Source organism: Dunckerocampus dactyliophorus, chromosome 9, assembly GCF_027744805.1.
Source record: "Dunckerocampus dactyliophorus isolate RoL2022-P2 chromosome 9, RoL_Ddac_1.1, whole genome shotgun sequence".
Lineage (NCBI taxonomy): Eukaryota > Metazoa > Chordata > Actinopteri > Syngnathiformes > Syngnathidae > Dunckerocampus > Dunckerocampus dactyliophorus.
In genome coordinates this window covers 17,006,968-17,024,739 of record NC_072827.1, presented here as the reverse complement: position 1 = coordinate 17,024,739, position 17,772 = coordinate 17,006,968, and the positions used below count along the sequence as shown (strand labels likewise).

The 17,772-nt window shown below is 38.5% G+C and overlaps 1 protein-coding gene across 5 annotated transcripts in view; it reads right to left on the bottom strand.

Moving 5' to 3' along the window:
* The window catches only part of ube2f (ubiquitin-conjugating enzyme E2F (putative)), a 38,882-nt gene that overhangs the window by 13,577 nt on the left and 7,533 nt on the right, over positions 1-17,772 (bottom strand). For 4 of the 5 annotated variants that reach the window (XR_008572494.1, XM_054787808.1, XM_054787807.1 and 1 more), the window contains exons 4-8: positions 16,574-16,639; positions 8,119-8,186; positions 6,985-7,055; positions 5,066-5,123; positions 1,764-1,796 (exon numbers count right to left, since the gene is read on the bottom strand). Coding sequence is in view for 4 of the 5 variants with exons in the window: in XM_054787808.1 (XP_054643783.1) it covers positions 1,764-1,796; positions 5,066-5,123; positions 6,985-7,055; positions 8,119-8,186; positions 16,574-16,639 (296 nt within the window). In the remaining variant the exon portion in view is untranslated. The remainder of the gene's footprint in view (positions 1-1,763; positions 1,797-5,065; positions 5,124-6,984; positions 7,056-8,118; positions 8,187-16,573; positions 16,640-17,772) is intronic. The other variant, XM_054787810.1, reaches the window with a different exon arrangement.

Here is a 17,772-nt window from a genome sequence, read left to right as displayed (position 1 = left end):
TCAAACTACATTTCCCATGATGCTTAGCGTGCAGCTTCAAGAAGTAATGACATGGGCGAGTGACGTGGAAGCTAATATCACGTTTTGAAGTCTTATGCAGCAATCTCGGGAACATCTTAAGTAAGTTTGCCCAGGTGTAGAATTACTACAGCTTCTGTTTGGACTGCTCGGACCGCCAACCATCCACGATCACCAACGGGTTTCGAAAGGCTGGAATACTGTGTGATGGAGAAGATAGCTCAAGCTAAATGGCTAATTTGCCTCGAGACAAAAATGACAGGAGCGACAACAAAAGAGAGAGAGACAGAGAGACTGACAAAGTGTGCGACGAAGAAATTATGAGGCTGCTGAATTGTGACGCTGAAGAAGACGATTTCGGTTGTTTTAGTTCCCCGGAGGAAGAGGAAGACTGCAATGAATGACTTTTCTGGTAGGCTACTGTTTAACTAGCCATTTTACACACACTGTTTGGAAAAAAACATTTATTTAATCAAAAGTTTAAAAAAATCTTTGTGTGTAACATCTTCCTGTGTACTAAATATCCCACGTTATGGGACACCTGCGGCTTATAGACAGGTGCAGCTTATGTACAAATCTTGCTCTTTAGTGGGTGCGGCTTACATACTGGTGTGCTCTATAGTCTGAAAATTACAGCATATATTAGCATAATACACTGCTGCAACACTGAATTATGCAACAAGTACAAACAAAACATCAAGCAATTCAACAAACATCATGAAAGATTAAGGCTTGTTTTATGTGGGGTTTTGAGAGATAAAGACCTTTGTTTATGTTGTGTTTACGTTATGACCACAAGGCTAATGAGGGTAGTTACAAAAAATACACAATTACATTTTAAGACTAAGACTGACCATCCATGCGGTCATTTTTAATCACTTTTTGAGGCACGCATAATGAATTACAATTAAAACTTAAGAAGTCTAACAGGAGGTTGTAGCACGAGGTGACATGAGGCTGTTGAGACATTTCCACAAGCACAATATCTAATTTCATTTTCTTGTTTATACTGTATGTCGCTAACACCTCAAGGCACCCCCTATAATAACAAAGATTATTTCCCCCATGTCAAAATTGATAGCCTCATTACAGCCGTGAAGGGAGATGAGCAGTGACTCTCTAACTCAATTAGAGCTTGACTAACGTCACTGGTGTGACCTAAATAGATGAACTATTTCCACACTTAAATTGTGCGGCTCAACACGCTGATGGGGAAAACTCATGAAGCAATATGCTAATCTTAATAATGAACAAACCTAGGACCAATTGAACATATATTAGCACACATTTTGATCCAGTGACTATCAAATACACTCTCATGCGCACACATGCTCAAAATTGGAATGGAAAGTGTATACAACCTGAATATGCACTGTACGATTCTATGTAAAAATAGAAAACAATGACAGTAGTCATTATTTTCTATTTTTACAGTATTCAGTATTCAGTTCCAGTATTGAACCTTAACACAGGGTTACGGTGTTATGCAATTAACCGTAAACTATGGAAATACTGTAATGCAATAAATACAGTTGCCAATGTTTAGTCACATTTATCATGAACTTTTCACACTCTTCTGGTCACATATAGGCCATTTTGTGACCAGAAGTTTCAAGAGCCACGGAAATCGTAACTGGTTGCTGGTTAGGTGCTGATTTGCTTCACAATCACTTCCAAGTATAAATATACAGTACATTACATTTTAGGGACAATAGAAAAACCATAAAACTGAAAAAATAACTCACAGTGAACAACGAGTTCAATCCCCAGACCACATCCTAAAAAAACAAAAACAAAGAAAATCAAACTGTCACAAGTATTTCACATATACAGACCCTTTCCAAAAAATTTGAATGTCATGGAAAAGTTGTTTAATTTCCATAGTTCCATTCAAAAAGTTAAACTTTCATAGATTATAGATTCAGGGCCCACAATTTAAACAATTTCAAGTATTTATTTGTTTATTTTTACGTAATTTGGGCTTCCAGCTCATTAAACCCACGAAAACAGGAATTCAAAAAATTTGAATACTGTGAAGAAATCGGCCCAAATTTTGCAGGGCATGAATGTTTTAAACTGAGTGTCACACACTAATCATCTACTAAAGTCAAATCACCTGCACAGGCTTCCCCAGGTGTCATTAAATTGCTTCAGTTTGGTTCAATATGGGGAAGACTGCAGACATGACAACTGGCCAGAAGACCATCATTGATACCCTCCTTAGGATGGGTAAGCCACAAAAGTTCATAGCTAAGGAGGCTGGTTGTTCACAGAGTGCTGTGTCCAAGCATATCAATGGAAAGTCTAGAGGAAGGGCAAAATGTGGCAGGAGAAGATGCACCAGCAAAAGAGATGACCGTGGGCTTCAGCGGATTATCAAACAGAAGATTCAAGAATCTGGCAGAGATCCAGAAAGAGTGGAATGAGGCGGGAGTGACAGCTTCAAAAACCACCACATTCAGACGCATCCGGGAGATGGGCTACAACTGTCGGGTTCCTCGGGTCAAGCCACTTCTGAACCTGAGCCAACGTAGGAAGCGTCTCCACTCGGCCAAGGAGAAGGACTGGACTGTTGGCCAGTGGTCCAAGGTCCTCTTTTCCGATTAAAGTAAAGTGTGCCTTTCATTTGGGAATCAAGGTCCAAGGGTTTGGAGGAAGACGGGTGAGGAACAGAACCCAAGCTGCCTGAGGTCCAGTGTGAAATATCCACAGTCCGTCATGATTTGGGGTGCAATGTCCGGTGCAGGTGTTGGTAAACTCTGCTTTCTTAAATCCAAGGTCACAGCAACAGTCTACCAGAATGTTTTAGAGGACTTCATGATTCCTTCTGCTGAGGATCTGTATGGAGATGCAGATTTCATCTTCCAGCAGGACCTGGCCCCTGCCCATACGGCCAGAAGCACCAAAACCTGGTTTGATGCCCATGCCATCACAGTGCTTGACTGGCCAGCCAACTCACCGGACCTAAACCCCATGGAGAATCTAAGGGGTATTCTCAAGAGGAAAATGAGGGGCACCAGACCCAACAACAAAGAAGAGCTGACAGCAAGCATCAAGGAAATCTGGGCTTCCATAACTCCCAGGCAATGCCACAGGCTGATTGCTTCAATGCCACGTGGCATCGAGGCAGTGATTAAGGCAAAGGGATTCCCAACCAAGTATTGAAGATTGACATATCGTTTTGGAAGTACCATATTTTGATTGATTTGATGTGATCCTAATTTCTTTCTTTTTTTCCTGCAAAAACTGAGAAGTAAATGGTGATTTCTTCACAGTATTCTAATTTTTTGAATTCCTGTTTTCGTGGGTTTTATGAGCTGGAAGCCCAAATTACGTAAAAATAAACAAATAAACACTTGAAATCGTTTAAATTGTGGGCCCTGAATCTATAATCTATGAAAGTTTAACTTTTTGAATGGAATTATGGAAATTAAACAACTTTTCCATGACATTCTAATTTTTTGGAAAGGGTCTGTACATTGATTTATATGTACACATACATACATATTATATATGCATATACAATAAAATATTTGTGTCCACAGTGTGCCAAATTATTAAATGGTTTCATCCAGACGGGAAAGGCTCACTGGGTGAAAACAATGTACTACATAGAGCACACCTATGTGTGGCGCTGTAAACAGACACACATATGGAACCACGTGACGTACTATAGAAGAAGAAACAACACATGCGCATCAGACCATCGTCTTCAGTTTTCCAAGGCTCATCTAGACTTACGACAAAGTGAAATTACGTCTGGGAGTCACTTTGGAGTATAAGACAACAAAATAGGAGACTGTCGAATGGGGTCATCATGCCATTTGAAATATTCATATAGTCGTCAGTAGTCCTATACTACATCTCGGTTCACCTTTTGTGGCCTCGCTGTTTCACAGACTTTTTTTAGTGCAATTTTGCAAAAAATAAAGCTGACTACTTTCGCCTATTGCAGATTATTTTTAGAACCTAACCCCCGCAATAAACGAGGGACCACTGTATTATGTTGGCTTCTCGTCAAAGCTCGCTGGTGGTCACGTGACGGCAACGGGTCAGTGACAGCATTGTTTATGTAAAGCAGTGGTTCACTGGTCTACATGGAAATGACAAGCCGGTGTTTTCAGATTTTCCCACTATGGAAGCAGTTATCAAAAAATACCGTTTCAGGGCACCCAGAACGCCGTTTCCGTGTGGATGAAAGGCTGAAACGATCTAATACATTCTGTGTGGATTGCCCCTAATATTCTTGCTGGTTAATAAAAAACTGTCAAATGTCAGACCATATAATGGGTAAAATCACATGCAGGAACAAGATACAGGTACCATTGTAAAACAATTGAATCTTGAAAGGTTATCTCAAACAGGATTTCTTTTTCTTTAAACATGCTGGGGACGTGTAGATTACCTCCCCGAGTGTATGTAAACAGGTTGCAGAATGTTGTATGTACGTCATTAGGGACTTCAGCGATTTAATTTCAAATTTGCAAGTGCAAGCATTTTTTTAAATTTATGTATTATGTAGTATTTATTGATGTTTTAAGAACACAGTTGGACTCAAGCAGTGCATTAACACAAGACGTGCGCCATATTGTACAAAAACAGGGGCTAAATTTTTGGTTAACATCCAGTGTGTTACGACACTGTAGTAATGCACAGTAGTAAAAAGATTGCTTAGAGAGTTGTCTTCAGCAAACCTCAGCAGTAAGACCTCTAATTACTGTATTCTCCTGGGTTTTCAATTTCCACCACATGTTCACAGAAACATTCAGTTCATTAAGGTTGAACCTTCATGACATGAACATATGGCTGCCATTGTTCCAAGACAAAGAAGTTCACTACTTTATGGTTTCATCGTTGAGGCAGGAAAATACATCCCAAATTAAATCCAACCAATTGCTTTTCAACATGCAAGACCCTCAGGAATGTTGTTAAAATGTACTGTTGTACTCCACTTCACTCTGTTTTTGAGTGGGCAAATTGAAACGCAACCTTGGATTGATCAGTGATGCGTCACTAACATTTTCTGAAATATACATAATTTATTTACCTTTAATGTTCTGGTGGGAGCCCACCCTGTTCCATCGATAGAATGTTCACGTAAAAGGCTGCAGAAAAAGAAACAGTAGCTTTCATTTATGACATTTGCCCAATATTTTACACAGATATGGTATTAGTACTAACACCATTGTTAATCAATTCCTTCATGTTTTACTTGAATTGGAAAAAAACATGCAAAACCTCCAAAACCATGAATTGAATAGCCAAACCATGAAACAATAGCATAGATAGGATATGAAACCAAGTTACCAACAGAGGATCATGTGTGCTTCATGGACAACATAACCAGTCTGTGGGTGTCAAAACTCTTACTGGTTCGGCGGCAGTGGCTTGGGCTAGGTTCACACTGCAGGGTATGATGCCCAATTCATTTCAATTCGATTTTTAATGTGGATCACATTACCAAACAAATACGACCTGTTAATGTGAACGCAAAGTGTCGTGATAGTGACATGCATGCGCAAAAGCACGACATCACTCGCATTTCCGTGCAAAGATTGCTGCAGTGTGTGCTCTAGTGATGTGTGATACCATAGATTTAATTTCTGAGCTGATACTGGGTAAAATTCAGGTTGGTGTCGACAATACCGATCAGATACTATGTGCAAATTCACCAAATGAGTGTACATTTTGAAACGTAGTGTACAGTATTTTAAAAAAAATAATAATAATAAAATAAAGAATACAGGACAACATAGTAATGTACTGATTTATTTTAAACCCTGAAGTATACTGAGGTAGTAGAGTGATTTGCAATATAGCCAAGCTAATATACAACATCAGAAAAAACTAACAACAAAATCATATATCTGAAGTATCAAAAGTATCAATATTTTGATTTCAGAATCAACTTGAGAGCATGACGAGCTAGTATCACGAAGTACCGATCTACACATTACAAGTGTGCTCTCCTAAACACGTTTGTGGCAATTTCAAGGATTTTGTGCAACGGCAGTCAATATTTTGTCAACCAAATGATTCCGTGTAGGAGATTAAGACAAAAGAGGGCAAGAATTTTGGATGTGGCAGTTCGTAGACAACTTGCTGCCACGTCTGTTCCAAGATGCGTGTGGGTGTATGTCAGGAGTGGTGAGACATTGACCAGAGACGGATGAGAAGAAGAACTTTTTCCTCCATCTGTTAGTACTTTAATCCAAGTCTTGCACGATAAACCACGTCTTTCGATGACTGTGGTAACCCTAACCCAACATCGGTGAGTAGCTTTAAAATCTCGGTAAGCACGGCATTACACGCCTTTCGATGACGTATAGGTCGGATACATGCGACCTGCCCGTTTATACTGCATCGCATACATATCGGATTTATATTTACATACGAATGAGGCCTTAGTGGCCTTTGAAAAAATCGGAATTGTGCTGTTCACAAAGACATGAAAAAAATCAGATACAGGTCACATATGAGCAAAAAAATTGGAATTGACCTGCAGTGTGAACACAGCCCTTGATGGAAGAGCAGGTCACCCACAAAGAGGGTTGGCGGTTCGAACCCCACTTCCTCCAAAAACACTTAAACCACCTTGCCTCCAGTGGCACCCACACTGATTGTTTGGTGGTGGCCGTTTTCATCAGTCTAGACCAGGATAGTTGTGGATACATATGTAGATTACCACTACCGGTCCATGACTGCGGTGTGAATGAATAACGCAATCTATAAATCTAATCCATTATTATTGTTAAAAATATATTTTTTTTTCACTCAAACACAAATTCATTTATAATAAAATGATTACTGTTTTCTTAAAGAAATGTGTTGATATATTTCTGTGTTAAAATAAATCTCCCATAAAAGTCATGGACTGTTAATGTCTTTGTAATAAACCTTGTAAAATCAGAGCAGGGATTCAAATAATGATTTTCCCCACTGTATGTGTGGTGCTGAATGTCCTACCTCAGGCAGATTTCTCCATTCTCAGTGATATTTGGATGCCATATTCTAGTCAGACATCTCACTTTTGGAGGCTGGAAATGAACAGAGGGGAAAACAAACATATTCAACATTAAATTATCTGTTGTTTTTCACCTTATTTTTTACCATGTTAACCATGCATTGATTTATACATTTAGCAATTTAATGGGTGTACAAAATTGATACATTTGCCTTAATATGAGGCAGAAAATCAGTGGGTGTTCAAAATTGATACATTTGCCTTAATATGAGGCAGAAAATCAGTGTGGTATTTTTCTTAGCAAATCGGGGAACACAATTAATGATAATTATGGCACATTGAGAGTGAATTAAATATATCATTATATAATTTTTGTATTGAAATTTTTATAATTATTATTATAATATATAATTAAGTGAATTCAACATTTTAAACTCCAATCTTAATGGTTGCTGTGGCAACAAAAACACTTTTTTATAATAAAATAAAATAAGAAAAGTAAAATAAATATAATGCATCAATTTCAATTTAGTACAGTACAAGTCACACTTAAAAGCATGCTTGTGTGGCAACTGCTTAAAAAAAAAAATGCAACTAGCAAACCACTCCCAAGGCTTTTAACCCAAGTTATATCACGCATCTTGGATTGTGTACCTTTAATATTTAAGAGGGCTCTTGCCTTTGACATGGAAAACATAAAGAGAATATTTGAAGATCTATTTAGCATTGTGCCTGCATCTCGTGGAGGCCATCAAAGGCATATGAATGTCAGGCAATACAAAAGTAGTAGTAAGTGAAGGTCATGTGAAAATAAACATTCAAATATAGCAAATGAGATTTATATGTGCAAATGTTGTGATACCACTACACTGTAATAATTTTTCTTTTGTTATTGACTGGCATCACAGAAGAACACAACACATGCATTACATGCAACACACAAAATCTTTGCTTTTATAGCTCTTAACAGCAGAATTTGACTATTAAAGGCTATGGTCTTAAACATCGTCATTTTGCAATTTGATTCTGTACTTACAATCTGGTGGCAATTCACCAGTGCAAAAAAAAAAAATGGATTCATTTTGCACCAGTCTTAAGACTTTGTTCGGGAGCTCATGTGAAAAGTAAACACTCACCACCATGTTATAGGCTTCTGGGACATCTATTTCAAACTGAAACCTGCCACTTTGGTAGTAACCTTCATCTGGACAGTGGAACACAGAAAGAATCAGTAAATAGAAAGTAAAAAGTAAATATACAACAGTAAATAGTCAACACAGACAAAATACATGTGTTTCTGTGCAAATTTGAATGATAACCCCTAAAGCAATCACTGACAAGCCCAAAAGTGCTGTTAAAATATTTGAAAAAACTTTTATTGAATTATATAATATAGAGTGTTTCCCCCCACATTCATTTATTTGTGGCGGCCCGCCTTTATTTGCAGTGCTCCTTATTTGCAGCTATCAGCTTAACAAATACTCAGGGGCTATCCACACAGATATTTTTTCAGGTCAAAACGGCATAGTATTTTAGCGTTTCAGCCTCTCATCCACATGGGAACGGCGTTCTGGGTGACCTGAAACGGTATTTTTTTAAGGGCTTTCAGAGTTGGAAAATAAACTTTATTTTAAAAAATATATATATGTAACGTTTAAAATTCCTCTTGATGAAACAGAAAAAGATCATTCTTCCAATTCGCTTTAGGTTGTCTGTTGAACATAATTTTTGTCATTAATTGTTGTCATTACTGAAAAATACTGAACGCAAATTGTTACTTTATTTTTTGGTTTGTTTTTGTTGAGGCAATGTATTGTTTTTAGAGTGCACAACAGGCACAGTATTCCCTAACACGGGCTACAGTTTCGGCCGTAACACACACCAAGCTAAAACGCAACAATTAACCCCAATGTCATTTCCTGTCCGTCTCTCACTCAGGTCCCCATAGCGTCAGGACACATTGACAGCAACACACATGAGCACAAGTCTTATTTATGTCTTAAATGGCTTACTTTCTATTATTATGTCTAGAAGGTTTTAAACAGTTTTCCTATGGTGTAACTACAAAAATATTATATTTATAAATAAGGAATCTTACTTTGCGGAAAATCACTTATCACAGTCGGGTCTAGAACCAATTAAACCCGTTAAACAAGGGATTATTATACATTGAAGTCCTGTGGGAAACACTGTGTGATGAAGAAAAATACATATGTGTAGTAAAGCCATCATGTGTGGTATGAGAAATAGATGGTAAACTTGTACGATTATAATTATGAGGTCAAAAAGAAGTAGCAGGCTACAATCTCCAAACATTAGCACTAGTCTGCACCTGCACAGATTTAAATTGACCCAATGCAGTTCAGTAGCAGAGATATCAAACTCCTGAAGTGACTGCGGGACGGTCTCAGTGGAGTGAAAGGACCTTCCATACTAATCATACTGTGGTTTCAACATCACCCTGGACTCTCAATTTGACTTTTCCCCTTTTCCATTCTAAATAGTAAGTGACACCACTTGTAAATTTAGACACTTCTACATTACACGAACATTCACGATATACTGTAGTACACAGGTGTCAAACACAAGTCCCGGGGGCCAGATGTGGTCCGAGCACATCATTTTATGCGGCCCGCGAAACCCTTGGAATAATGCATGTCAATAATGCACTTCACCTTTGCCCTTCTAACTGTATTTGATTTTGACATTTTGACAGAAAAATTGCACTGCATGCGGTTCTTCCAAACGTCAGTATTATCTAATCATGCAGCAAGATATTCCAAGAATTTTTCAAAAACAAATACTTCAATGTCTGCTTGTCACCGTGACATTCTCACTTCACTTCTCATTTCTAAGCAAGTTATCCATCAATTTGTTAGTAAAAATATAATAATCTAATGCATGGGCAACTTTGTAATAATATTATGAGGTTATATTCATATTTAGATTCATAAAAACTGACAGTTACAAGTGGCCCTCTGAGGGCAGCCGTAACTGCGATGTGGCCCTCAATGAAAATGAGTTTGACACCCCTATTGTAGTATTACAATGCTGTAAAAAATGAATGATCCACTGACACGAGTACAACCCTGACATTTCAACAAACATTTTATTTACATTTATACTTTGTTTATATTAAGTTTATTTAATTAATAATAATTTATTAAATTAACAGTTTATTTTATAAACATTGTATGTTCTCATGTGACAATGCTATAAATAAAACTTGGACGTAGCTTAGTCAGCGTAGTCAGTGTATATCTTGTATAGTGGTATAGATTTACTATCAACACACAGCCACTATTGTCTAATAGCTGGCAATACAAGAGTACATGGTCACATCGCAGTAATGTCCAAATTGCACCCAAAGTGTCAGTGTTTTGTGTTGTTATCTAGCTTTAATCCTCTTGGGCATGGAATCCACTAGAGCTGCACAGTTTGTTATTGTAATCTTCCTCCACTCTTCCAGGATGACATCACTTTGAGCTCCAACACGTTCTGCTCGAGGATGCCCCAGAGGTGCTCAATTAGGCTCAGGTCTGGAGACATGCTCCATCACCTTTACCTTCCCTCTCAAGGCAGCTGTCATCTTGGGGAGTGTTTGTGGTCGTTATGATGAACCATGTAACCCAGTTTCCAAAAGGAGGGATAATGCTGTGCTTAAGAATGTCACAGTACATGTTGAATTTCAGATTCCCCCCCCCCCAATGTAGCTCTCCAGTGCCTGCAGCACTTATGCAGGCCCATATCATGATCCTACTGCCACCACCATATTTGACTGGAGGTAATACGCATTTATCTTGCTACATACTTGTGTTGCCAGCTATTCAGACAATAATGGCTTTGTGTGTGTGTGTGCCATTTTCAGTACTCTAAAGTATATCCACGTTTCCTTTCTATTGTACTGTACATTAAAAAGGAATTACATAACAGCCTACACTCATTCACTCTGAACAGTTAACTTGCAAGAGAAGTGCACCGTTCAGGTTAGCAAGGTTTCCCCCTGATGTGTCAAGTGGAAACAGCAGGTGGTGACAGGTTGATGGAAAAGCACAGTAAATAATGAAAATTCACTATTCAAAAATTGACAGCACCGTGTTCTCCACAATTGCAGAACAGATTTTTATCTATGTACACATAAATCTACAAACACTCTCCTACTGTACTAAGTGGTGTGTAACCAAACGTTTGTTCTGTCTATATTTTACATAATGTCTCATATTAGTGGAGAGAAGTATTTTATTTTGCACAACATGGACTGTTTTTGTGACAATAACTACTGTAGTTTCAAAATTGCATTTTGTGTTCTGGTGTGTTGTCATTGACTAATATTTAAATTTGTCTGATGATGTAAAACTCATGTATCGTCTCACATCATGAACTGAGTGTCTCGTGACACCGCTATTTACTTTTATGTAGAAGTAAAACGAGGACTACATCAATTGGGATTTAACAAGTTGGCAAATCTGTTTAAATAATGTACAATTCTTCCTTACATTATTACTACCTGCACAATCTCACAAGATCCCACACAGGAGCTGAATAAAAATACATTATAGGGATAATAAAGCTCAATTTGGTTGGCCACTGTCAAGACAGTATTAATTTAAAAATATGTTTGTGGTCTACAATTGCACAACAACATAATGGCAGCTGAATAATATTTAGACTCAGCTAAATGAGTCAGTATCAGCACTTGAGAGTCAGTAAACCAGAGCTCTTAAGCTCCAACAGTAAAGTGACAGAATCTAAAAAAAAAAGAAGTTTGAAATAAGTGCAATATATAAAGCAACAAGAAGATAAGGATGAAACAACCAGCTAATTAAAATTTACAAAACAAGGTGTCAATGTTTTTCAAAGGGGTTAAGAAAAAAAAGAAAAGAAAGCTACTGTCAAAAGAGAGAAGGAAGAGAAGTGGAAGAGCGATAAACTGCGCATAGAACATCACAGGACTAACAGCTGCAGTTAGTGGTCATAAATAAATCATTTATGCAGCACACTGGGGCAATCTGTGAGGACTTTTGTGAGACGCTCTGCTTCAACACACACATTTCTGAGTAGATCGGACTCTGACTAAACCAGTCAAGAATTGTGACCAGTAAAATATACTGGCACACAGTTTCATTCAACGACCATCACACAATATGCTGCTACAACAACAGCACAGTATTAATTCATGAGGGGAAATGAAATGTGCAATGGGTGAATCATGAAAGCTGTTACTGCACCCTAGTGGTCTTACAGAAATATTTTTCAAGCAGGGTGACATACTGTATTTCACATTATAGAAATATACCATCTACACAGTAGTTATATTATTTGTACAACCAAAACTCATGACTCACAAAATAGAGCCGCTCACAAAGTAGGGCTGCTCTGGATCAGCATGTACGACAGCGTGTTCCAGTTCCAGCAACAGCCGTTGAAGAGGAGTGGACCAACATTCTACAAGCCACAATTAACAACCTGATCAACTCTGCATAGGAGATGCGTTGCACTGGTGAGGCAAATGGTGGTCAAACCAGATACTGACTCGACACCCACCCACCCCAAATGCCCCCCCTACAGTAAAACTACACATTTTGGAGTGGCCTTTTATTGTGACCAGCCCAAGGTAGACTTGTGTACTAATCATGCTGTCTAATCAGCATCATGAAAGATAGGAGAGGAAGTGTTGCATTCATATTTTGGTTGAGTGGACAAGATGATTCTCCTGAACGGGGTACCATAAAGGGTGCCGTCACTTTGAGGGGCATGACGGACAGACTACAGTGATTTGAAACTATAACCATGTAAAATATACTGCAAACTGTCTATGTCAGCATGTGTGAGATCGCTCACGTTTAAATCTCATTCCGGAACTACAAGTGGCTATTACAACATCATCACAACATACTTTAAAGTGTCACTTAACAATCTTGCTCTCTGATCATTATAATACTAATGTCTTGTCTTCAAAACACTCGCTGTGTGCAACAGAAACATGTAGTGTGTAGAGCTCTAGACAGTCACGCTATCACAGGGGTCTCACCAGCTGATGTTGAGAAGTTCACCAAAGAATATTTGTTTCACCACGTAGTATTTTAAGTGTTCTATTCAAACATGACACCTGTATTTAACGACAAATGAGCACACTGAGTGGAGATGTGCTTTGTAAATACAATTTAAAACAATTTAAATGCTGGCAGTGCTCTCAGCATCTTTGCCATTAAGTTAACAGTTCTGAAATGTGAAACGCAGCAGCAGAACGACACAGCGGCAGCAGTAAGCCCTGCGATGCAGCCCACCACCACAGCTTCAAAATCCTAGGGAAAGCCCTGTCCATCCACTAGCTGTTTGTTACATGAAAGAAAAATCGCCATCGTTCTGGTCAGCCCAACAACACAGAAAATGGTAAGTTGTAGGAAAAAAAAAAAACTTCACAGAAAAAGCCTCACCATCATAAATTGTAATAAATACAGTAGGGTACACAATAGTGCACAATATCATTTTTTCATGACTGTTTATGTGTATGCACAGAATACACACACACACACACACACACACACACACACAGTATATAAATAAATGAAGCAGAGCATTATTTATATAAATGTTACCATTGAAATTTCAGTAAACAGTGCCATGCTGACATGAAATATACCAAAATATTTCATATACTATTAAATATATATTATTAAATATTTCATATATATTAGGAAGTTTTTCTTCATTAACTGAAAAGGAACAAGTGATACTTTATTTTAATATGCATATTGGTTATGAGAATGATCCGTGTACTGTATGTGTGTGTGTGTGTGTGTGTGTGTGTGTGTGTGTGTGTGTGTATGTGTGTGTGTGTGTGTGCATGCGTGTGCACGCGCGTGTGCATGTGAAACACTGGTTTTGAATAAATAAGCAAGTATTCCTCTGGGAACCCAGACTCCTTCTGAGGTTCACTTAACAAAAAATGACAGCAGCCCTTTGTTGTAATTGCTGAGCTTTTCTTCTCAGCACAGATTTTGCTTACAAAGGCCTTTGTGACACTAAGCTGGAGGTATACCAGCTATTCGGGTGAGAGGGAGACCGATGACTCACAGATATGCCACACATAACACATACACTTGTGTGTGGAAAAAAAAAGTTTTTTTTTTAAATACTATTGTTCAATTTAAAGTATTTTTGAGTTGCTGACATTTTGAAATTTCCTCCTAAACCGGGCACGCCTTCATATTTTGTTCTATTGTGCTTTTGTTATTAGCTGAGGATTTGAGCATAGCTAAAGGTTTGTTATTAAAAAAAAAATGATTATATTTGCCTTTTTCCATATTTATTTCAAAAAGAGAATGGCCTACTTTATTTTAATGGCTATTTTTAGAGAAGATTTTTTTAATGTGCATCTTGCATGAAGCTTTAAAGGGGACCTATTATGCTTTTTTGACCAATATGTTATCTTCTCATGTTTAAACGATGCCAATGAGGTTTGTGCATTTGAAAGTGAGACCTGAAAGCAGTTTTGAACGGCTTTTTTTTAACACCATTGATTCCATTGATGTCAATGCAACCCGGACTTCTTATATGGGCATGTCAAGGCAAATGCTGTAGGCCCGCCCTCCCCCTGCTCTGCCTCGCTCTGCTCGGTTCACAGTTAGCACATAGGGCACTCAGGAAATGTTTGTTCGGGTGTACCTAAAGAGGCAAGCATCAGGCACAAGTGGTTGGAGTTGCTGATTCTCGGTCAACGGCATTTCAGACGGGACTGTTTTGTGAACATGGGCCAATATGAAGCCGGACTGCTGAAGTCCGACACGTTTCCAACGTTAGTTGGTTGTGTTGAAAAGTCAGCAGAGCAAACTGTAAGTAACAATTTATCAGTGTCCTAAATGTTTATTTTTTGTAAGTAATCGGAAAAAAGGGGTTCGGGAGCACTTGGGAGTGTGACCAATCACAGCGGAGTGAGCTTGGCAGAAGGCGTACCTGGAGGAGGGCCGGGGGTGGAGTAAATTACACAGACCGTTTCGGCAGGAGGCAGGAAACACTGTAAAAAGAGGTGCAAAATCTGGAAGATCTAGAAAGCTGTCTGTGCTGGTCATCGTGTGTAGCTGCTCTAAGGCCCGAAAATTAGGATAATAGCTACCTATATATATAAAACTTAAAAAAACATCCTCTTGTTTAGTATTTATTTTAATAAAACAACTTGATACACATATTTGGCTTTGATTTAGTCTAAAGTCACTTTGCGGAAAAATATTGGGATATATACACACCGTATATCGATATTCAACCTAAAGATATCAGCATATCAGATATCAGTTTTGGTCCATATCGCTCAGCCCTACCTAAATCTAATAACTGTTTGGACCACCGTTAGCAGCAACAACTGCAATCAAGCCTTTGCAATAACTTGCAATGATATCGCAATATATCGCTGAGGAATTTTGGCACACTCATCTTTGTAGAATTGTGGTGATTCAGCCACACTGGAGAGTTTTCGAGCATGAAGCGCCTTTTTAAGGTCATGCCACAGCATCGCAATAGGATTCAGGTCAGGACTTTGACTAGGACACCCTTCAGCCATTCAGAGATGAACTTGCTAATGTGTTTTGGATTCTTGTCCTGCTGCAGAACCTAAGTTAGTTTCAGGTCCTGAAGCTGCAGCCCCAGATCATCACACTACCGCCACCATATATTACTGTTCGATATGATGTTCTTTTCTAAAATGTGGCGTTACTTTTACACCAGATGTTGTGGGACACACGCCTTCCAAAAAGTTGTCAGAACAGAGTATTTTCCCAAAGGTCTTGGGGATTATCAAGATGTTTTCTGGCAAAATTGAGACAAGCCGTAACATTCTTTTTGTCTAGTGGTGGCTTTCGTCTTGGAACTCTGCCATGCAGGCCATTTTTGCCCAGTGCCTTTCTTATGGTGAAGTCATGAACACTGACCTTAACTGAGGCAAGTGAGACCTGCAGTTCTTTGGATGTTGTTGTGGGGTATTTTTTGACCTCTTGTATGAGTTGTCGCTGCGCTCTTGGGTAATTTTGGTTGACCGGCCACTCCTGGAAATGACTCTCACTGTGGTTCGCTGGAGTCCCAAAGCTTTAGAAATGGCTTTATAACCTTTTTCCAGACTGATAGATCTCAATTAATCTCAGTTATGTTTTAACGGGGCCATTTTCACACATGGCCATATAGATTTGGATTTTTATTCTCACTTAATAAAAAGTTTCATTTAAAAACGGCATTTTGGGTTCAGCTGTGCTGTCATTGACTAATATTTAAATTTGTTTGATCTGTAACATTTAAGTGTGACAAACATGCATAAAAAATACACCATAAAAACTACACCATACTGTAGCTACACATACACATACTCTACGCTCTGGGACAACAGATGCCCAATTGAGCTACTCAAAGGTCAATAATAAGCAATGCTGATCACTGACTGGTCAGTGCAAATCATCAGTGCAAAATTTGTCAAAAATGTGAGTGCTATATAGGCGGTACTGTTTTTAACTGTTGTACAATAGTTTATTATTTAACAAGCAAAGTGACTGAGCTCTACATTTTCTGTAACAAATGTACAGGACTGATAAAGATGAACTATCTTACCAGGAGACACTGCCAACTGAAAATGGTGCAGCTTGTCCTCATCTGGGAAATTGGCTTTGCATGTACCTAAAATTAGAAGAGAAGGATGTTAAAAAGGTAAGAACAGCTATCATTGATTTTTGTCCCAAAAGAATGACACTGAAGTCTGTGTAACTTAATGACTTTTATCTTTTCTAAGATACATTACAAACAGAACATGTGCCTTGTAAAACATGGCGTCACACTACCCCCTGCTGTTCAATGACATTTACTTCACAAAACTACATTCAACAAAAATATTAATGCAACACTTGTTTTTGCTCCCATTTTGCTTGAGCTGAACTCACAGGGGGAAAGGCTTTTTCTCTGTACACAAAAGGCCTCTCTCTCTCAAATATTGTTCACAAATCTAATCTAATCTATACGCAGTTGTGGATAATCCTGGTATATCCACAACTCACATTTTGCATTTACCCATGCATTTCTTTCTAGTGTTCTCACATTATTAACCATTAATAACTGAAAACCTGAATGAAAAGCGCCTCATGTGGTCGTGGGGGACTGGTGCCCGCAGGCACCGCATTGGTGTCTCCAGCTCTAGCCACACCCAGGGCTGATTACTGCCACATCTGTTCACAATCAAGAAATAACTTAAATAGGACCTGCCTGACAAAGTGAAGTAGACCAAAAAATCCTCAAAAGCTAGACATCATGCCGAGATCTAAAGAAATGGAGGAACAAATGAGAAAGAAAGTACCATAATTTCCAGTGTATAAACCGCTACTTTGTTCTTAAATTTTGAACCCTGCGGTTTATACAGCGCTGGAGCTATTTTATGACCATGTTCTAATCTCATGACATCTCCTTTACTTCAGAATTACTATTAATTGATTAAATACCGTGCCACTCGCGAGTCAGTGAAGAAACGGTAGCTCTTTCTTTGGCAGGAGCCAATAATGAACTATAAGGGAACTCACGAGCTTGTCAACCCATGGGAAATTGCAGGAGGTCATGACCAAATGTAAGAGTCTGACTCACGATGTCATCTTAGAAGGCTAAAATCATCAGATAGCAACTTAACACTCAAAAGATAGCTAAGAAATATACAATACGTATGTTACAATACCAGTTTAAAATTAAAAAACAACTACATTAACTTCTTCCCATAATGCACACAGTTCACTCTCAATGGCTGCCGGAGGTCATGAGCCATTATCCAC